The sequence below is a fragment of the Taurulus bubalis genome, assembly GCF_910589615.1.
Source record: "Taurulus bubalis genome assembly, chromosome: 5".
NCBI lineage: Eukaryota > Metazoa > Chordata > Actinopteri > Perciformes > Cottidae > Taurulus > Taurulus bubalis.
Window position 1 is genome coordinate 15,349,003 of NC_136593.1, and position 23,652 is coordinate 15,372,654.

Sequence of the window (23,652 nt, forward strand, 5' to 3'; positions counted from 1 at the left end):
AAGACCCGCCGGACAGGGGGCTTTGGTCAACTGCATCCAGGAGATACATGTCCTTTCTGGGCCCCACAAGTCAGCTGGTCAGCTAAGACACCACAGCAGGATGCCCAGGAAATAGAGGCCTGAAGCAAAGCCCAGTGTGTCAGTTAACTGAAAGCCCTGTTTCCTCTGAGTAGACCTGTCAGTTGACGTGTCAATTATTCATTGGATTTGCCCAAACGTCTATTTACTGTCAACTCTGTATGTTGACCAACATAGCAGGGTTTTGGATTTTTACTATTGGTAAGCAAAGTGAGACTGTTTGTTAGTCTCACGGTCAGGCTGACCTTGTTATTTCCATTATCAGTATTCAGAAACATAGTTAGATTCAGAAACATATAGTTTAAATGTATGTGGCGTGCTCTAAATTGGATCAATTTGGTCAGAATCTTCATTTGTCGTCATTCCCATCAAGCCACAACAATAATATGTAATTTAGTCACTTAATGACTTTAATAGGTTTGCGAGACGTTTCGTTTTCCATCTTGACATCCCTTTCCGTAGCGTGATTTTGAGTTCAGTCATGTCCTGTTGGGCCTTAAGGAAGATACAGACTCACTTGAAGGCCCTGGGGGTGGCCTCCTTCCCACGTGCCTCTTATTGTTGGAAACTAGGAATGAAAGGATTGCTAGTGCCAACGCAGTCAATGTAAATTTCTGATTGAGCTGAACCTCTTATTATAATTCTTCAAGTTAATTCATTATGCTCGCCACATATATATGGGTACATACATGCATTTAGGAGCAGTGGAGCGAAACTTCATGTGGACAATAAGAATCAGGAATCTAACCTTGAACCATGTGGCTAAAAGACAACCTGCTCTATTCACTGAGATCCATCTGTAGTATCCAAGAAAAGCAAAGACAAGTTCGGTAATCCAAAGGATTCTTGAAAAATGTTTAACTGACAAAGTAGGATAATTTTCTCAACCCATAAAGGATCTTTTGAATTCTTCTGTTTATGAAAAATATATCAAATAACCTGGAGATACAGGGTTTTCATTAGACACTAATTTTATGCCAATTTTACATTCTTAATTCAGATCCTCTTTAGATGACTTTTAAGAAAAAGCTAATCTTTCTGGGATCTAAATAATAAAGCTGTTATATATTCACACAGGTGTCATACAGAAAATAAAGAAATGATAGGCTCTGCTAGTCTGGAGGATTAGACCTCTGCTCAGGTTGACGGTGGGAAGAGCTATGCTGGGGATTACGTGAGGTTATTGAACTCCATGCTACAATAAGAAAGATAAAGCCGCAATTTGTTCCTCCAGAGCAATTACAACAAAGCCACCAGGAGAAAGAGGGAGATGTCAATTAAAGTATGCATCCCATCTTGAGTAAAGGTCCAATCGACCATAATAAGGAAAATCACCTGTGTGGGTAAACAGGGCCTTCAATGTTCATGGTCTGTTTACAAGTTTCAAATGAAAAGATATGTATTCAATATAACCCGTTTATTGAACTGTGGTATTTATACTGTATCATATCCAATTAAAAACTACGAATCTCTAAATTTTTTACTAACATTTTTCAGGATGTTGTACTAATTAACAATCTTTTTTTCCCCCCTACAGATCCCAGAAAGAAGACAGAAAATTCCCTCTCAGAGCCCTGTTCCAACACTCACACGGCCTTATACACTGACACATTTCAACAGATTCATTTTTACACACACACGCAGGCACCAGAGTAGTTATGAGTGAGGATAAGCCGGCAGATTCTGTGGAAACTGCCCCAGCTGAGGTGAACGCTATCCCTAATGGAAAAGGCCACGAGGAGGAGAGCACAGCATCGGCCAAAACACCTTCAGCAGAGGCCGGGGAAAAGTGAGTATAATCCACTTTAACACAGTCTTTGTTAATCTCTTTAGAACTACGGTTTGTTTATTTGCAAGAATCTTGCCACACAATACAGATCATGATACAGGGGTTACCATTCAATATATGCCGATATATATTGCGATTTTCTAAATCTAATTTAATATAGTGTAACACCCCACCATATACATTCTTTCTCCTTTTTTTATGCACTCAGATCAGTGGGATCTGCATATCACATACCTGGAAATTCCAACATCATCACACTACTGTAAAAACCGGGTTATAAGCCGATACTTTGTAATTTATTTTTCCTCAACTTTGACCCGTGCAGTTTATATATCGGTGCGGTTCATTTGTGGATTTTTCCGATTCTAAATTTAGCAGCAGTTGCAGAGACGTACAAAATTCACGTGAAATATTCCCAAACCCCCTTTACGAGTGTTCTCACTGTAAAACAGGATCCTCTTAGCAGCAGCAGGGTCCTCTCAGCAGCAGCAGCCAAACTCCCTGCTGTCCTCCCTGCTGTTAGCTCGTGAGCTAGCGCTGTGGAGGTGGTGGGAGAGGCAGGGGTTCCCTCGCCGTCAGACCTGTTTTCCATCGCTCCTCCTTGGGTGCTGCCCTGCACTGTTTGAGCTCAAGTAAACAACACTGTAAATTCAGCACAAAATAAAAAAGTGTTGTCAGCGAAGGTAGCGGGACCAGCCCCGGCTCGACGCCCGACGCGGGCAGCGGGGACGCGGGCAGTAGCAGCAGCAACAGCGGGTTATAAACTGTTTCAGCCTGTTTATGATTAAATACGACTTTTTCTTTCAATTTAGTAGATGCAGTGTATAAAGGGTGCGCCTTATAACCCGCATTTTATGGTACTTTTTATGCAATCTGAGCCACCATCTGACACCAATCTTAGTGTTTTAAAATATCAATACAGTATAACAACATAAAATACCACAGTTCTCAAGTGTAATTTATTACATTCCTATTTGGAATACCTTTTGAATTAATTGACGGCTCACAGATCATTGTTACAGGAAATAAAACATCTTCATTCTCTTTTCGAAGGCTGTTCTTGCCACTATTTAAGCGAGGCGATTTGTTTCATTGGTTGCTCTTACTTATCGTCTTAACGTGCCACTGACCGAAGGTCTCGCGTGTCTTCTCTAATGCGCCACATCATGTTTTACGCTGTGTTAACAGAAAATCCAGTGAAATAGAATATTCATGTGTAGCATGCCCGTGCCTGCTTCTTTACTAATCTTCATGTTTACTTCTTCAATACGAGAAGGACAGGACTCTCCCTTTATATAAGCATAATATAATGTGCAATATCTTTGCTGGAATTCTGTATATATCAGATAAAAGTATAATGAAAAAATATTGCCAAAATGGAAGGCTTCAATGCTCACAATACATTAGGTGGAGATACAACATAGCACAATCCCTGTAACAGCAAATGCTGTGTCCTATATTTGCCTGGTGAGCAAGACCTTTACCTCCTACCTGCTCACTCATGGTACACTTATTCTGGCTGATAATGGAGATAGCTAAATGCCTAATTATCATGTCACCAGTTGTCTAGCAATTTGTTTTGTATCCTCTTCCTATGTTAGAGATTGGTTAATTAAAATCTCTCTCTCTCTCTCTCTCTCTCTCTCTCTCTCTCTCTCTCTCTCTCTTTTTGAGATACAGATACTAATTTATAGATGGTCTCTTCACTGATTATATAATAACTGAGGGTGTTGTTTTTCTACTTTGTGCTCTCGTTGGGTGATGGATGGCCTCTCTCTACACTGCCTGTAGGGAAACTGTACCCAATAGTGCCCAGAATGATAGGTATGTTTGTTGATAAGGAACAGAGCATGTGTTCGTAATATAGTGTGCTATATTTCAGAGTTTGTGTCTTTTGCACAGTAAAGTATAGCCTGTTCTATAAAATCATTTTTTACATGGTTTATGATGGGTATTGACTGTTTTTATTTATTGTAGCGTCACGTCTTTGACATTATTTCTTTCCATTAGTCCCCACAGAACTGAGAATACAGAGGCCAACCTCCCAGAGAGCCAGGAGTTCTTATCGGCCATGGATGACAAGAAGAACCCTCGCTTTACAGATGTAAGTTCTATATATATATATATATATATATATATATATATATATATATATATATATATATATATATATATATATATATATACACACACACATCTATCCATCTATATGTACTTGCATGCACTATCAGATGATCTAACATGTTTATTCCTCTCCCCTGTCTTGAATTGGTTATAGTTTGAGGGGAAAACCTCATTTGGGATGTCTGTCTTCAACCTTGGCAATGCGATCATGGGAAGTGGAATCCTAGGACTGGCATACGCTATGGCCAACACAGGGGTCGTCCTGTTTTTGTAAGATATTCAAATACATTACATGCACTTAATATGTAACTGATTTCAGATTGGAGGAGTGACTTACGGCTCACAGATATTGTCTGACTTATTTTCTTCCCGCTTTCCAGCAGAGATCTGAGTCACACATAAATAGCACCTAATTGTATTATAATTGTCTTATAGTCCCTAGTTATGACGCAGAGGCCGATGCCACAGTGCACATTTGTTTGATAAATAAAGACTGATTAATTAGCTACTGGCAATCATTTACTTGTGCTATAAAGAGACGCAATCGCAATCACTGATGCAAAAAATAACAAGATGGTTTCTATGCGGTTGATTCTCTGTCTTAAACCAGTGGGCGTATGTACTGTACATATAAGCGGCTTAACGTATGAAAACCTCTGCAGCAGAATTGTCTGTCAGGATAATGACGTCACAGTCGATTGCCACTTTCAGGTTGAACATTTCTATTTTCACGCGGATGCTTTTTGTACCTTATTTAAATTCACTGGAGGTCTTCTGACCTTTGAGCTGCAGTAAGTGCTCACAGTTGTTTTGGTATTTGTTGACAGTAAGAAATATACAGAATATCTCCAGCCCGTAAAGCTTATAGACTGGCTTGCTTTCAGGAAAAAGTGTCACCTTTTCATTGTGTGTCATATAGTGGGGTAGCTTCACCATCAGCACTTTTGTTGATAATCCAATCAGTATCAGATTGATCCCGCCGGAATTTTCTGCCATCAGCTCGAGCAGATCTAGTTGGTTAGATATTTCTCAAGTATGTATTTATGGTGGCTGGATTCTACATACACATGCAAACATGAAGCTACGTGGTGCAACTCGGTGGTGGTATAATATCGGACCGATGGGTTCTCAAAGGTGTGCATGTTCATTTAGGTCTTTCATGCGTTCCCTGCTTCTAAAATCTCCACTTTTTCCTTCAGGTTTTGTCTTTTGCTCTGTCTTGTTGCACTTGAGGGTAATCGCACCAGATAGCACTGACGACATCAACATGTTCCCCTTATGCTGTTATAGGACACCTCTTCCTGGAGCTGCGAGAGATTGTAAGGTGTCTGGTGCAGAAACTGGCTGAGCAAAGTATTTCTCTGAGAAAGATTAAGCCCTTCAGATTTATACTTCTGAGAAAATGCAGGCACTGCTGTTAACTGAGCATCCCTGAATTAAAATTACATTGCAGAGTATCAGTGAGAGGGGAAGCAAGGTTTTGGATGTTTGTATAAATCTTGGCTTGTTTTTTTTGGATTTGTAGTCATGGTGAAATCCTGTCATTTGATGTGCTCACCGTTTGTAGGCGAGAGGCAGTTTATTCATCTCATTTCATACCAAACTTAACACAACATCAGGTGAAAGCATATTCATTTTAGCTTTCATGATTCATACAATCTGGAAGTAATGTAAAGTAATGTATAGGTTTAACAGCTACCGCCACCTCAAAATATTCCCAAAGGACATTATTTGAGCTTTTTCCAAGGCAGTCATGTCAGGATTTCTCTCACGGGTTAAAGAAAGCTTCTTATTTTGAGCCAAGTTGTGTGACTGGCTTTTCACGCCGTCTGCTGTCTGGACTGGCTGGACTTTGTGTCACCGAACACCAAGGTCTTTGACATCTAGTCAGGAGCTTTTAACTCTGATGAATACACGTAGCCTACTCCTTTGCCAACTGATAGTACGTGACTGAATGCAACAGTTAACATGTATTTATCCGTCCTGTAAGGGATGAAAGGCTGTGTCTTTGTGTGCATATCTGCACAATCTTGTATCAAACAATGGAATAGCTGAGAAATACAGGCAGGGTCAGTTACAATTTTTCTTTTTTTTCCACATTGGACTCCAGGCTGGTGATCGCCTCAAAAAACATTTTATCTTCTTTTCTTAACAGTGTCATTCTAAACCTTAGGAACTGCCCCTAAAGGGGACAGAAGACCTACAAATGAGGCAGAACACGGGGAGGTAAAGAAATGAAAAATAAACACTGAGTATTTTTTGTTCTCATTTATCTCCACCGATGGGTAGTTTGCAGCAGAAATCTTCTGTACATTCAACCTTGAAGGAGTATGAAGGCTTTCAATTATTCACTTCAATCGTTTGTGAGGGTAGATCCATCAGTTCACTCCACAAATGTCAACGTTTGCTCATAATCATCAAGTGTCTTTTGAATGATACCCATATAACTAGAAATAAATCAAGAGTGGTGTTGTTAGAGTATAATCATGGATTAGGTGAACAATAGCTATGTTTAACGGTGTATATGGCAATCAGTACATTCTGTATCCAATCCTATTTGAATTTGCAATACTTGCAGTGTTCAGATTGTAGTGAGGACATGATGTGAAGCAAGGACAATTTGTTGGACTAGTGTGAGCCACAATGTGACTCATGCTCTTAAACTAAATATATCGTATCTAATTTGAGATTTTGGAATGTCCTTTGTTTCACTTTCCCTCATGGCTCGATGTTTCATATCACACAGATTTTTGTTAGCGGGTGCAGAGGCTTCAGCAGGTCAGTGGCCTCGGCCCGCGAGGAATGCAGCGGGGTGGAAAGCTGTGAGCAGAGCTACAGTGACCCAAGTGTGTCAGTCGGTCTGACTGTCAGCAGATCTGTCCTCCCATTGCCACTTGACTGACTAAATCCTCCACTGCAAGTCAGCCCAGCATTCTTTCACATAGTATGAACCCCCCACGAAAAAGAAACTGTTAACTGGCCAAGAGTTGAAGTCAAGTTGAAAGACTTGCGGCCTGGCTTTTCCAAAAAGGAGAGAGGAATGGTGTGTGTGTGTGTGTGAGTGTGTGTGTGTGTGTGTGTGTGTGTGTGTGTGTGTGTGTGTGTGTCAGACAGAGAGTGCTCATGTTGCCAATGGTAGCAATAAAAGAAGAAGAAAATAGGAAATAGTTGGAATGAGGTGGACTGGGTAAGGAAAAGTCAGAAGATCAGGGACCCATTCACAAAACTTGAATGGATTTTTACAAAAGTCTGAGAAGGGATGTTTCTTAAACACCACCCCTAGAGATGTTAACGCCAAGTGAAAGATGTAGCTTGTGCACACCATGGGCTACTGTAAAATGGTAATGATATAGCAGCTTTTCCAGTTTTGTTATTTGGTCATGCTACTGTCATCTAAATAATCTTGAACAAGGATGCGAGTCATTTTTCAACACTAGTGGTAATATGATCCCTCAATACCAAAACAGTACATTTTGATACCTCAATGAAAAATGTTGTTCTGCAAAACTGTATTACACAAGTTAAGGGGACATTTTGTCAGATCAGAAGCAGCCATATACAAAAATTAATCACAACAAGTGACTTATTTCATGATATATACTGCGTATATATCTCATGAAGTAAGTCACTTTGTGTAATTAATTTTTGGTGTTACATGTGCAGATTCACAAAGACTAAAACAGATTTTAAGCCAGCATTATCAGAGCTCCAAGTGTATTTTCATAATGTTTAAGAATATGGTTTATAATATGGAATATAAGGTTTCGTCAGTCAAATTAGACTTTGCTCATATTCTCAACTGGGATGAACAGTAGAATATGATGTTGGCATGAATTACAATGTCCAAGGAAACAAAGGATTTAAGGTAATCACTACATCAGTATTGTTTTATTTTTTTTAAAGCTTGCAGTGATCACAGGTTCAAAATGCAGTGGGTCCGGCAGGCAGTTAGGCAGGAAAAAACTTTCGTGCAATTATGATGATCTGACAAACAGAACAAAAAGAGGTGAACTATGTGCAGAGTGGCTGACGAGAGAATGAGATGCAGGTGAGGAGAAGGACGATAAAGGCCAGGCAGAGCCGATGAGGGAAGTGGCAACAGGTGTGTAAGTGGGATGGGACATCAGGTGAGCAGGACTGGTAGCAGCATCTGGGAGCATCTGGTGGATGGTTACAGGATGGCAGGTCTGGGGAGTGAGAGGAGGGTTCATGGCCTGGGGGAAGTGAGTGGGACCTGGAGAAAGAGACAGAGAGCCAGGCAAATCAACAAAAAGGCTAAAGTCCTCATGACAAGAGCGCCTGAAGAGGAATAACGTGAAAATGGTGAATATGTCCCTCTTGAGGAAGCAACTCTATATTACTGAAAATGGAAGGAATTACTGTTGTGGTGGCTGACGTGGGTTATTCCACCACTGATGAACAAAGATGAGAAGATTAATGTTTACAGAGGATTTCCTCACTCTGTCAATGTCAGCATTGCGTTGGAAACGTCTCCCTTAGAAACTGTCCATCTGGTGTGTGTGTGTGTGTGTGTGTGTGTGTGTGTGTGTGCGTGCGTGCGTGTGCGTGTGTACACATACTTACTGTGTCAGAGGGCAGAGAGGCTGACAGGGCAGCCTCCTTGGTTCAGCTTGAGTAACAATCCAGGGTAAAGCAGAGCCACAGGGACTCTGCTCTTCCAACACAATCTATGTACCGGCATCCAGAAAATGTATGCCTATGCTGCAGCTGTATAAATAGCCTGCAGAGAAATGTGTGGTGTAAAACATGTAGCATATAAAGATGTTGAGAAATGGGAATTATTGGTATAATGATGACAAATATGTATTTTTTTGCAGGTAAAAGAAGAGGCAGTAATACTGTCAGTAATGTCTGTTGTTGCATGTCTGTTTCAGGGTACTTCTAACAGTGGTGGCAGTCCTCTCGTCATATTCCATACATTTACTGCTAAAGTCGTCTGGTATTGTAGGTATGTACTGCATGTGTGTGTGTGTATATGTGTGTATATGTGTGTATATATGTGTATATATATATATATATATTTTAGATTCAAGCAATGTATTAAAATGCAACCAGTGCATTTCCATTCAATTAGACAATGTGTGCCCTGGCTGTTTGCTCTTGTGAGACCCAGACACGGTCAAACAAAAGCATCCAATATATTAGAGGACAACAACATCATTTATTTATTGACAAGGCAGCATTTTGGTCACATTTTTGTTAAAGCCTCTGCAGCCACGTCCTTTATTTTAAGTTTAAAATAAATACAAAAGATAAGGGTAAGATAAGCCTTGTCTGTGGATTCTTCTACGACCATGGAGTATAGTGGAACAGGTTGGTTTGGCCAGCCTCTGCACTGATAAGGGGCTCTTTAAACTGAAGCCATTTTGCAACCTAAAATCTTGACTGTATTGAAAAAAAATAAACTTCCGGTTTAAGTAAGTAGGAGATTTGCTTTAAATGAGTGTACTTCGATTCTACGATATCGCTTACCTGATGGTAGCAGTGAAAATGAGTGATAGCCTTATGTTTCTGATGATGGCTTGTGCTCTTTCCCTGTGCCTGACATCAAATATATCATATATGTTTCATCCAGTTATGACTTATTGCTTCTTAATATTTTGGATGCGCTTTAGGCTAAATACCAAACAACACTATTAAACCTCCTGTAAGAATATTTTCAATAGTGCACTGTAAATAGAAATGGACAAAAGGCTTTTGTAGACATACCACATATGTTAAGTCATCAAAGTAAAGGTGGCATTTGCTTCAGTAGTTTTCAGTGTACAGTCGGTGTTCTTCACCAATTTATAGTGTCAGAAAATCTGTATGCTGAGGAATTAAAAACCATCCACAACCTCTTTAAAGTTCTATACTTTATTAGTATGGATTTAACACACTAATCAAATGCTTTTCATCTGCCATTTGTGGCTCAGGTATTCGTGCGTATGAGCAGCTCGGCTACAGGGCCTTTGGGACCCCGGGGAAGATGGCGGCAGGTATTGCCATCACGCTTCAGAACATTGGAGGTGAGGTCACAATGCCATCTGTCCTCACACTTACACAGCAACACATTTTATTTTTGGAATAATAGTATTCTATAATTAGAAGCCTGGGATTACTACTGTACGAGTATCCGTGTAGTTAAAAACGTTTGTTTCTCCTTTCCACAGCCATGTCCAGTTACCTGTACATAGTCAAGTATGAGTTTCCTTTGGTGATCCAGGCCTTTCTGATGGTGGATATACCTGCAGGGTGAGTGGCCAATACATGACATACAAGCTATAATTCATACTATAAAAACTTCAGCTCCAGGGAACACGGGAAAGAGTCTGATTTGGAGCTAAACATAAATGTTTAACATCCGTTTATTCCCATCCTTGTTAGAAAATCACTTAAAATTAAAATACTTAATTATTTCACTCAACTTCACCTAATCACACACATATTTCAGTTCTATTTTATTAGCGGTGGCCATGGTTACTGGTGGTAATGGAGTTAAACACTACAGCTAACACTCCTTGAGCAGCTACTTTGTCAGAAATACAACAACTGATGTATCTTTTTACAGCGCAGCCAAAGAAACTTGATTGAAACAAAAGTAATTCTACTCACTTGAATTAATGCTTGAAATACACCAGGATCAGTGTCCCATATGTAGACACTGCCATGCCTCTTTACGGTGAAAAAGAAACCTGCCCATGAAACATGTTTTAGTGGACATCTTAGCATATGCAGCAGTCCTGCGTGTACAAGGATTCCAGCCTCCACAGAAGAGTTGTATCAGGCTTTGCCTGTTAACGGGCCTGGTGCTGAGCACCTGGCGTGAGAACAGCTTTGATAGTGACCCTGGAGGAGGAGAGCAGCACAGCCACTGGGTAACGCTCACAACAAAACACAGCGAGACTCCACGGCCAAAAACGTAAACCATGGGATATCACTGGACAGTGCAGGTGGCCTCAGAGACAAACAACACTCACTTCTTTGGAGTGTGATGTAACCCCCCTTACACATTAAACCTTACCCTAGTTAGAGCCTCTCCGCACCTACTTTTTTAGCGTTTGAGAGAAGTATTTGAGAAGGAAGGGGGAGAAATCGGAGTTCATGATATGTGTGCATAAACTGCACTGGCCTCAATCTATATGGAGGAAAATGGAAACTACCTCTGCGACCACGTCTGCTTGTAAATGTTCAGATTGATGTGTCCCACTACATAAAGTCACCATAGAGGTGATGTACTGTGACAACATGTCCACAGTGTTTTCTGGTGTCAGCTCTGTGTTTTCTGTGTAGCAGTGATCTGCGCCATAGTCAACAATCTCTGTTTATTTGAAATGACAGACTAGATTGTCCCAGTGGCATTTCATCCCGTGTGTGTGTGTGTGTGTGTGTGTGTGTGTGTGTGTGTGTGTGTGTGTGTGTGTGTGTGTGTGTGTGTGTGTGTGTGTGTGTGTGTGTGTATTGCTCAACTGTGCAGGGGGCGGATAAAATAACAAGGACACCTCTAAATCTGTTGAAAGAGAATACAATAGCTCTGCAATAAATACTACTTCATAAAATGATTATACTGTAATTATATAACTCCCTGCATCTCTGGATCAGGGGATTTTATGAAAAAAATTAATGAATCTCCAGGAAGTTCAGTGTTTATTTAAATGTTTTGAAACTCAATCTAAACTCAATCTCTATCAAATGGAAAATAAACAAAATTAAGACAATTCTAATGAAAATCAAATAATAAATAACTAGACATTTACAGAGTTTTTATTTTTGTATTTTCTGGTAGCTGTTTTGTTTAGTAAATTATGCACAGTCTTCTTGCAGCAGGAAATTAAAGAATTCCTGCATGCATAGGGACATAACATTCAATTAAAACAAAATGTTCTGTGAAAATGATTGAAGACTGAATAATATACCTTTAACTAAACTAACAGTGTCATAGGTTTTAGTTTAACTGTGATTTGTGGTAGTTTGTGGCGCTCTTGTTCTGGCACACAGTCAACAAAAAGTGAAAATGGTTACATGGCTGTTGCATTGCATTGTATTGAATGGGACTTTCTGTTTTGTCCTCCTGCTACACACTTAAGTGTGTGTATATTTGTGTCTGTGTTGCTGTGTCTGTGCCTGTGTGCTTGTTCTACCAGTCAACTTATCAGAGTGCCACTGGTATTTCAGTGTGGAGAGGGTCACATGTATACTTGCTTACCAAGCTTTTGTTACTGTTTGTGATTACTAGTGATTGAGTATTTGTGTGTTTGTAAAATACTGTATGTTCGTGTGTTAGAGATATTGTGACCATGGTGACAATGTCACCAGATGGCTGTAGGGCAGAATGACATCAGGATGGGATTTTTCTTTTGAGAAGTGTGTGTGTGTTTGTTTGTTTGGCCGAACACGTCTCTGCAGAGCCTCCCACCTAATAGAAGTCAAGTAATTAGTCACCCCCACTGTGTCAATCTATAAATAGCTCACAGAGGTTTGCTTTCTAGACATGGCTGTGCATGAAGCAGCAACATGTGGTGGGTCATGTGTCAGTCTATCCGTCATATGATTTGACAAACCTCTCATACCCATGTCCTCCACTCAGTCATGGTGTTTTTTTGTTTGGCAATGTAGCAACACTACCTTTACACAATGTTTAGTCATACACAGTGCTTACACTTTGAATGTTAGTTTCCACCGTGTCAATGTAATCCATGCTACGTAGACCAGTCAAATTATAAAAACTGATTTTACTGTTTTATAAACTCAGTACATCATATGTTTTGACATTTGTAAACATATTTGTCCTGGATTACAAATTCTATGCAAATAGAGGATATACATTTGTCAACCATCACAGATTTTGCAATATCGTCTCCTATATGTCTAATATATGTGGTAGCTGTCCTTTAACCATCTCTGATTATATTTGGCCAATGTGGGCAAATCGGTGTGATTAAGTAATTTGATTGTTGGATGTTTAATTGGCTTATCCAAAATAGGTAGCCCATTCTGGCAATTATATATCCATTTGTCAGGAGGTGGTTGGAGTTAGGACCCAAACGCCGACAACAATGTAAAGTTATTTATTAAGCAACAAAAAGACAGGATTAAAAGGGTAAAAAAAAGAGGCTGCGGCACAAACAGGAACCAAACGACTAACACACAGTACGATCAGACACTGGGGCAGAAGACAAAGAGGGTTTAAATACAAAGGGAAGGTGAAGGTAATGAGGCACAGGTGGAAACAAGGAGGGCAGGACTTCACAATCAAACAGGGGAAAGGCACACGAGGAGGGAGGAGTCTGGAACATGGACAGGTAAAGGGAATATACGATCAGGGACAAGGCAGACAACAGGAAGTGTGGGGACACAGAGGACACAAGAGACACGGACTACAAAATAAAACAAAACTACCCAACGCCGTGACACATTAACAGTTTCTCAATTGATTTTCCAGAAAATGTAATGTATTGCAACACATGATGATATGGATCATGCTAATATATTCTGTATTAATAGTGCAATTAATTAAACGGTTGGCTTCAATATTTCATTTTATCGTTTTGAGCATTCATTTCATGTATTTTATTTTTCATTATATATATTCTGTTATATTTTCTCTTTCTTTGCTCTTGTATCTCAAAGATACTTGTCTAAATGATGTTTCAAAAACTTCTACACATTATAATTATAATTTTTGCTGTCAAATTAAAAAAATATTCAGTATAAACTACTATGTGTAATTTGTGTGTTTATATTAAACTCTCCTAAAATATTCCTGTCAACAATACAGAGGACATGACCCCTGTGTCCCAGCTATAGCCACAGTTTTTTGTCTCCAGTGGTACAGGGAGGAAAGAGGCTTATTTTTTCCACTCTAGATATTTGATTTCATGGCAACCAGTTTAATTCGTGTTCACTTCTTTTCAGGTCTGAAGAAAACTACTTAGTTATGGAGATATAAAATAATCCTCAATCACTAACTGCTTTTTCCATCATGAAAGCCTTATTTGTTTGCATCAGATTTTCTCGCTGTTCACCCACTTTTCCCCGTGTCTTCTCAATCAATATCTGACACTTGCTTACCAGGATTGAGATTGAGAGGAGTGTTTGAACGAAGTAATTCTAAATCAATAAGTTTCATTCTCTTCCTCTCTGCAGTGAATGGTACCTGAACGGGAACTACCTCGTGATCATTGTATCTATTGCAGTAATATTACCTCTGGCTCTCATGAAACAGTTAGGTAAGTATATCACGTCCTTCTTAGTGGGACACCCATTTCATTCATGTTTCAGTCTGGGCTACCTTTTTTAAATTCGTTGTTGTGTTACGTTTTGCATGAATAGGTTAAAGCCAGACTATGTAGCTTTCTTAACAGCGGCCACTGCAGCTGCAAACGGGCTATGATGCTGTACTACTGTTCAGCATTGAGGAAAAATACTCAGCTATTGCAACAGCAGCACAAGTGACATTACGGAGTCTGCCAACTGACTCCTTAATGGCTGTTACACAGCAATATTTATCTTAAGTTTGCTTACGGTATCCACCAAAAGCTGCCGGTCATGTTAGATGAATAATGCTGAAGCAGGAAAACCCCTCGATGAATCGAACTTTTTCATTGTTAAGAAGAATAATGCTTTTTATTCTCTCAAAAGTCTTGCTTAAACAAAAGGTTTTGTAATGTTAACACAACTATACTATTGATTCAAAATAATTGAAAATATGTAAATGAAGCCATGAATATTGCATATAAAATGTGGCCTCTGCTTGCCAACTTAGTTTATTCCAACATCCTGCCAGGTCAGAAGCAGTAAAGGATCTTATATAGTTTGATGTGGTGACTTGCTCAAGGGCACTTCATCCAAGTGAACGTCTGTCAGCCTCAAGGCTTGAACCTTAGTCTTGTGCTTGAATATCAATTTCCTTAACTACCGTTAATCCTTGATCTTCTCAAAGGCACCTTCTAAGTTCGAATTGATGCCATGCCTTGAAGTTAGATATTTTTAGAGGGGCATTGCAATTGTTTGGGATCATGGGTGTTTTCCTTTTTTTTTTTTTCTTTTTTTTTTTTTAGCTTCCATGTTAGAGCTGAACTGTCACATTTTCCCTGACAGAGAGTCTTTCCCCTCCCCTCCTCTTCCTGTGACCATTCCCACTGTTGTTCTCCTGAGATGTGCCTCGGTACATTGCTTATGCCCCTTCATCTTTAAGTCACACCTGAATTAATTGTGTAGCCATGCCTGATAATTGCCAATACACTGCGAGACTGCAGAGGATTCACTCACTTTAAAATAATATGCATTTGTTGTTCCTTTTAACACACACAAATCCAATGTGTTCTTGAAAGTTTGGTCAAGAGTCATGTGGGTCTGTCTGCATTTCACCGCTTTAGATGAGAAAGTACATGAAACGAAACAGATGGAAAGAGGAACAGAAAGCAGGGAGAGACAGTTTGGAAGTGAGAAAAAGGGGCATATTGGCTGACCTCTTTTAAGAAGTCTGTCTCCTGCTGAGACATCAAGAACAACCGAGCGGTTAGAATCCAGTAATGAGCTCCGACTCCCAGCACATTAATGGGGCAATATACAACACTCAGAGCAATAATATAGCAGCAAACAACTATTTGCTATGGAAAGATACAGTGGAATAATGTCGCAGCATCTCCCTCTGTATCGTGTTATCAGAGCTTATCCTATGTCTGCTTTGTTTATATAGCCAGGTGTGTGCATGTAAAATGCACTCATAGCCGAACTCAGTTATTTTTTTATTTGAAGAACATACAGAAGAAGATACAGTTCAAAAGGAAAATGTATTTCACTTGTGATTCATAATTAGAAATAAGCAGCATTTGTTTTTTTTTCAAGCCTTAACCCTAAGCGTTTGTGTTTTAGGATACCTGGGATACACCAGTGGTTTCTCCCTGAGCTGCATGGTTTTCTTCCTCATTTCGGTACGTCTTCTATACCTACATGTAAACTAGATCATGTCTTGCTTCTTGTTTCTTGTCTGTTTGGCAGAAACATCAAGGCAGCATATTCACATGCACTGAGATCAGTCTATAACACTTTTTGTTCACCTTCCCGCCATCTCTTTAGTATTCCCTACTCTCTCTACTCATTGCCATGGACTAATGTTTGCATGCTGCGGGTCCAGGCTGTGTTGGTCCTCTTGTCTTTCTCTGACCTAGTTTTGTCTGTGTGAGCTGTAATCCACGCATCACTCTCTGTCTCTTTCTCTGTCTTTCTCTCAGTACCATATTTCTTGTCTTAATGCTAATTGTGTCCCGCAGACTGTGTTATTGCTTAATGCCTCTCCTCTGCACCGCACAGGTCATCTACAAGAAGTTCAATACCCCGTGTCCATTTGTGGACTTTTCATTCAATAGCACTGCTATTGCGCTGAATGTCAGTGGTGGGGAGCTGGATCCTGCCTGTATTCCAAAAATGGCCAATCTCAACTCACAAGTAGGTTTTTGCGCATGCCACTCAGTGTGAAACTACAAATGCTACTCCACTGTCATGTTCACTGACCGCCAGCCACTTATGTCATGGTCATCTTTAGCATGTTACCAGTGACGGTTCACAATCCAAGCATGGAAACTGCACTTGGGTTGAAGCACTGAGTTGCACTCAGGGTTTTGATCAAACTGTTAATGATAGACACATTAGTCTGTCATTAATGCAAGGATCAAAGATGGACAGTGACCCTCGAGCTGTCGGTGCCTGTCAGCACAGGAATACAAATTGCTTTGACATTCTGTTGCTTACAGTGAAATCCTCAAGTTTGCTCTTTGTGGGCCAGAGAGATGGGTAATGAATTAAATGGGAAAGATCTGACAATTCTCTCGGTACCCTCAGTTTTTACACACAGTACATACCTTCACAACAGGAATGGAATATTGAAGGCTCCAAATGACAACTGGATGCTTAATTTATTTTATTGTAACTTTACATCACTTAATTTTATTAAAACAATGTTACTTTCCGGAGCATTCGCAAATACTGACCGGTTGTTCAAATCAACTCTGAATAACCCCTAAAGATGAATGAGACTTTCCTAACCCAGACTCGAAAGCCCAATCCCTGCTGCTCAGCAGTGTAGGGCATTCTTAAATAGGCTAAAACGTGTCTGCAGCCAGGCCCAAGTTAATCACAGGGAAACAATTAGCTTTCTGTGATATGTCTGAGGCACTAATGGGCAGTAAAGCGCAAGGTTGGTGGTAAAACGTCTGGGATGGCGCTGCTGTATCTATGGTGACCTGTTGAGGTTCATTTTCAGACTGCCTACACCATCCCAATCCTGGCGTTCGCCTTTGTGTGCCACCCCGAGGTCCTGCCCATCTACACAGAGCTGCGCAAGTATGTTCTTATGATGGAAAACTCCTGCTACCTTTTGGACAAGAAATCAGTTGCATAACAAAGAGGAAAGGTCTTATTTGTGATTGGCTGATCATAACCTATCACCTAGTCACATGCACTGCTTTCACTTTATTTTGAAATGCGTTGGCACTGCTTGGATGATGTAGCATGTTGTTAGTTAAACTCTATCATTCTGCCTGTTGCAGTTTCCTACAGCTAAAGAAGACTCACAACTGAAGATTTTTTTTTTTCAACTGTGCTACATGCTTTCTATGACAGCCTGATGTTATCTGTGCGTATGAGTTTATGTTTGCGTGTGTGTGATATCACACGGAAATATCTTTTGATTTCAGTCCCACCAAGAAAAAGATGCAGCATGTGGCCAACATCTCCATTGCAGTCATGTACAGCATGTACTTCCTGGCTGCCCTATTTGGATACCTAACTTTCTATGGTGAGGCCTGGTCCTCCTCCATTGCAGAACATGCTATCTATCTATCTATCTATCTATCTATCTATCTATCTATCTATCTATCTATAAATATGTCTATCTATCTCTATGCGCTTCTTTATTTTCTTTTTCCATTCATGTTAATTGTTTTAATTTAATGTTACAAGGTTATCAGCACAAGTCTGAATCACTATGTTTTCGCAGAACAGTCATCCTGAAGGCCATAAAAGCATCATGATGCATCTTCCCCCTCTAGTGGCCATATTGTAGACCTTACATTAACCATATATACTTCTAATGTAATACACTGCACTGAAAAGACATCATAATTTATGAAGGTTTTATTAAATACAGTAGCATTTTTACTTAAATGTAGGGTGTTAATAAAGTATGATTTTTGCATTATTCTCATCGGTATTGTTTTAATATATAAAGGTAAATGAACCTGTACTTGTATATACCAGTTAATATTAATATTTGACTTGTATTATAAGTACATTGTTGTTAATTAATATCATCACTATATAAGGAAACAACGAGTGTTCTTCCTTCATTCAAACTATTCTATTTTTTATTTATTTTTTCTTTCAGGTGAAGTGGAACCAGAGCTGCTTCACACCTACAGTCGCATTGACCCGTATGACACTTTGATCTTGTGTGTGCGTGTGGCTGTACTCATTGCTGTCACACTCACTGTACCCATCGTGCTCTTTCCTGTAAGTACAACTTTAGCACCTTAGGTTTACCCATTGGCTCACTACCGTAAAGGCATGAAGCCGTTATTTCCTTCATGCAGTTACAATTGAAACCCTAACTCTTTTTTTAAAAATACAATATTTGTTACTATCAGGTGCGAAGAGCGATCCAGCAGATGGTATTTCCCAACAAGACCTTCAACTGGCCCCGTCACATCGCCATTGCCGCCGTTCTGCTCACTTTCATCAACCTGCTCGTCATCTTTGCTCCCAACATCCTGGGCATCTTTGGGGTCATTGGTAGGTTGGACCGGCACCGACTGCAACATTTAGACAGACTGACAAATCTTGAGTATAGCTTCCATGATCTCTTTAAAGCCTATATAATAGTGGATTATGCATGTATATTCATATTTATGTTATACATGTATATTATTATGCGTGCAATTTCTCCCTCCCTTTTCTTCTAATTTCCATATCATCATTACCGTGAGACTTGCAGCAGCACTGAATGAGAACAGAAGGGAGTGAGAGTTCACGGAGAATCGCTTTCATGAATCATTTTCTACTTTTGTCTGCTTCCCAGGTGCCACATCTGCCCCTTGTCTCATCTTCATATTCCCTGCTGTCTTCTACATTCGTATTGTTCCAGAAGAAGATGAACCAATGCGCTCATTCCCCAAAGTGCTGGTGAGCATCCCATGAGAAAAGCATACATTTAACTTCAGATTAGTAACATTTATTTTTGGTTGGGTTCGTTGAGCAACAGTGACATTTGTAGATAGTAACAGGCTGCTTTATGTACCTACGGTATGTGGATACGACAGTATACACGGCATGCTTTGATTTGTGATGATATATTGGGTGTATTTAAACAATACATTTTCGTATTCATATGGTGTAATTTAGTTGTTTTGAATGCTGTTCCTACGTATTTTTTTATTGACAGTTATTTTGAGTATCAAATGTAAAGAGAAACTTAAAGGAATAGTTTTTGTGTTTTACAGTGGGGATGTTTGATCCGTTATGAGTGCATTATTGACAATAGATGATGGTCATCACACGCTCAGTTTGGAGAAGCAGACAGGAGCACTCAGCACGGTAGCAAAGCAATGTATTGCTGTGGACGGGGCAGCATCTGTGGACGGGGCAGCATCTGTGGACGGGGCAGCATCGAAAGATGTTTCATCCACCTGACAATATGCTCAGTATGGCGTACACTTAAAGGGATATTGATTTTATTTTTAGGTAAGCCTTCCTCCTAGGTAAAGTATGTTTTGCCGCTGCCCCCCATCCCCACCAGTACATTGCTTTGCTCTTGTGTTGGTACTCTTGTCTGTTTCTCCAAACTGGGAGCGTGCCGACCATCATCTACTGGTAATACACTGACTATGGATAAGTATTTCAAACAACCCCACTTCAAAGCATCCCAACTACCCCTTTAACTGCAGACTGAAAGTCAGTGTTTGCTGCCCTCTCTGGACTAGACATTGAAGTATGTTTCATTACTGATCACATCTGCAGCAAATGCCCCTGCCATCTGCTACCAAACTGAAAAACACTCACGCACTGTTAAGTTAGTCTCTAAGGACTGCCTGACGCGAAGCAAAAAACATGTAAAAAAAGTCATTCACATATTGAATCATCTTTATGGCAGTTACTTTTTGTGACTCTGTCTGGACAGGATGCATCCACTGGACATGCGATCATCTCTCTACTCCCTGTTCTTTTGCCACTCTCTTTAACTCAATCACTCATCCTCTCTTCTAGGCTGCCTGTTTTGCTGGGATAGGCTTCCTGTTTATGATCATGAGCGTCAGCTTTATCATCATTGATTGGACATCAGGCAGCAGCCAAGCCAGCAGTGGTCACTAGGCAACACCTGCCATTTTTACAGGTTTTATATTGTTGATTTAGATCTGTGTTGTGATGTTAAAGTTTTTACTTTGAATGATGTTTGATGTTGAAGATGTCCTACCTTTTTCATGGGAGAATATCGGCCACAAATAAGGAGTCAGGATGGCGCTCAATTTCTCCGCAAAAGATCTTACTCTAATGATGTTACTCTGTTCTGTACATCCTGCCAAACAGTGACTGCAGATCCAGGCCGGTCTACCGACTGGGAAGTTGATAGTTGAATTTACAAAATAGGCCAGGTGCATTAAGAGTAATGTGGACATCAGGAGGCTGTGCATTGTGAGATGGAGGTAAAAACTAGATAAGTAACAATATAGAAAGCAGCTGTCATTTCACGCTTGTGATCAACTGCCATCCCTGTCTTTTCTCGAAGATGATCTATGATCTGCAATCTGCTACTCAGATTAAAATAGACCATTAGAGGCACCTCTGTTTTAACTGTTGACAAAAATCGACTTCAATGATAGACAATTATTAATTTATGATTTTTACGTCTATTATTATTATTATTATTATTATTATTAAGTTATTTGAATTACATTTTTTGTCACTTTGTGCAGCTGCAGACGAAAGTGATAGTTCTGTGCTATTACACAGAAAGATTGGTTAAAGGAATAATTTAACATTTTCGGTAAATACGCTTGATTTATACCATGCTCAATGCTGTGTAGAGTAAATTTTAAATTACAGTAAAATGCTGGTTAGCTTAGCAAAAAGACCGGAAAATGTTGAACTGTTTCTTTTAAAGTGTGCACCCTTTCGCTCCTACTCCACTAACTTGGTTATTCTAAGGTTTGGAGTTGTCAACGTTCTCGCCTCTGACAGAGCGGGGTGCTAAACCACACGGAACGGTATGTGGCAAATTGTTGAGAGCACATTTATTCAAACATTCCTACACAATATGATCAAGATGTATATTTTTATTATGAATTACTACTTGATGAAAAACCTCAGAAGATGCAGAATGGACTGAATATGCAGGTTAGGAAGATTTTTTTTAACTGGCTCTTGGTTTCCAGATCACCACAGAAAACAATGCCTTGTGTTTGCAGTTTGTTTCCAGTATTACTGTAAATGAAAGAAAGAAATGGAACCGAAGATCTCATCAGGTGGATTGTACAGATCAAAGTAATAAATGAAATGAAAAGAAAAAACATCACTGCTCAGTGTTTGTAATGATCGATGGAAGATTTCTTTCCTGAAAGATGTGTTGTTTCTGAACATTTACTGGAAGTAATCAGAGATAACCGAAACAAAAAACAACAGCAGGGTCACTTCACAAAGTGGTTAGTAACAGTTTGGTGTCTGTAAAAATGTCTGTGTCCAGCACAAGCTTGATCCTAACAGAAATGACAGACATGGGATGACTGTCTCTTTAACAATATTGAAAAGTTTGTGGTTAGCAATAGCACTTTCCGTTGATAAGCACAACTTCTTGTTGCCATTAATACGTTTAAACACAAGCAAATGCTTTGTGAGAAATTCCCATATTCGATAGATGTGATTTAAGGGCGTGTCCCTTTTGTATAACAAAATATTTGGTGATGTAATCAATCTAATGTAGATTATGAGCAATTTAGCAATGCATCGATGGTATAATATGGATGTCTTCTCAAACATTACTTGAAATAATGTTACGGTTAGTTTTCCTGTGAGCCCCTGCTACGTTCATTTCCTCCTCTGGTCCGTTCTGTAGCTAAAACAACTAATCAGTTGGATGTACTGGTGTCCGTGTTGTTTAAAAAAGAAAACATGGCTCCACTGTATTTTAACTATCGTACTAAACATTAGTGTTGATAAACCTGGACCTATACTCTGATCAAGTATACTTCTAGTGTCCGTCTCCTGCCATTGATAGATTAACTGTTGTTTTGAACTTCATGTTTAATGTGTATTTGGTTGAATCTGATCCAGTGACGAAATACAAATCCTGTTAATGATTGATTTTATGTGGGGTTCTTTTCTTATATTTGTCTTTTATGGTCAGTGGCATATCGTCAGTGGTAAAGTTTGGGTTGTTTCTGACTACCTTGCTGCTTGTGGGCAGACAGTAACTTTTTAACTCTGAGTTGTTAGTGAGCTGGTGTACTGGCATATATTTCAATATATTTTTTTATGATCAACTCTGTTGCACCAGATGACAGTGAGTGCTGTGAGGGTAAGTCAGTACTGTCCAGTCAATTGGTTAAACAACAAACCTCTTTTAATCTCTATTTTCCATTGTATCTAGATATGTGGTTGTCTTAATGTAAGTGTATGCAGAGGAAATCATGTGAATCAGCCAATGGGGCATAACATAGTGTTTGGTGTTGTTTAACCAATGCAAGGGTTATATTTATCCCCAACTTCCTGTTCCCGATTTGACCTTAGTGAGTTTTTCCAATGGTGCAGACGTAAAAACACTTAAAAACCTCACAACACACAACAAAATAGAAATAACCATGAGGCAACAAAGTAAGGGGACACTGTGTTAGTGGCTGATACAAGATGATCTCTAATGACCTCTATCTATACGATCTCAGTGTTGTTAGTCTCCCTCTGTGTGTGATTTATTGAAATGTGTATGATTGAATAGTAACATATTAAATATTGACATTGGCCAGCATTTTTAAATATTGTATATAAATGTATACCCTTTATATTCTATATGCATATCTAGTTTGTACAATGTAGATAGCTATTAAAGTTTTAGTCAAATTTAAAATATAAATGTAATCATTTTCAAAGTGCTTTTAAACTTCTTTGTCCTTCATTTTATGTTGATTTTCTTGTATCTCTTTATATTTTAATATGATGCTGGCAGTTATTGTACTGTAAACAATGTTGCAATAAAGATAATGAGGTAACAAAACTTTGATCTCTCATCATCTGTCAGATATGGTCATCTGAAGACAGGAGATTGAATATGGACTTTCAACACTATTCTTTGAATTTGATATAAATCGTTCATTCCAGATTTTCAGTACCTGAATGATGATGATACAAATAAACACCAACAAAAGCTGTAATCGGTATTTAACCTGACTTTTTAAGAAAATATTTTTTCTGTGCAAAAAGGACCATTTGATTTACTTTACAAATAATATTTCTTCATGTAATATTTAGATATGAGTAACACTTTGTAGGACATTAACAAGTGTAATAAAAGGGAGTTGTTAATGTGTCTCTTGAGGGGCCAAGAGCCGGGCCACGAGGTGACACTAAAGTGCTGTGGTTTGCATTAGCTGTGGAGTTATGACCATCACGCAATATAA

General features: G+C 39.3%; 1 protein-coding gene across 1 annotated transcript; it reads left to right on the plus strand.

Moving 5' to 3' along the window:
- Positions 1-1,736: 1,736 nt before the first annotated feature.
- LOC306736843 (sodium-coupled neutral amino acid transporter 3-like) lies at positions 1,737-20,356 on the plus strand (the record flags this gene model as incomplete). Its single annotated transcript, XM_079218526.1, has 16 exons — positions 1,737-1,867; positions 3,659-3,691; positions 3,878-3,971; positions 4,146-4,261; positions 8,887-8,960; positions 9,928-10,020; positions 10,165-10,246; positions 14,138-14,220; positions 15,869-15,927; positions 16,307-16,441; positions 17,256-17,335; positions 17,689-17,789; positions 18,378-18,502; positions 18,637-18,781; positions 19,068-19,171; positions 20,252-20,356. The coding sequence occupies 16 exons, from the start codon at positions 1,737-1,739 to the stop codon at positions 20,354-20,356; spliced, it is 1,560 nt and encodes a 519-aa protein (XP_079074652.1).
- Between the last annotated feature and the right edge of the window lie 3,296 nt (positions 20,357-23,652).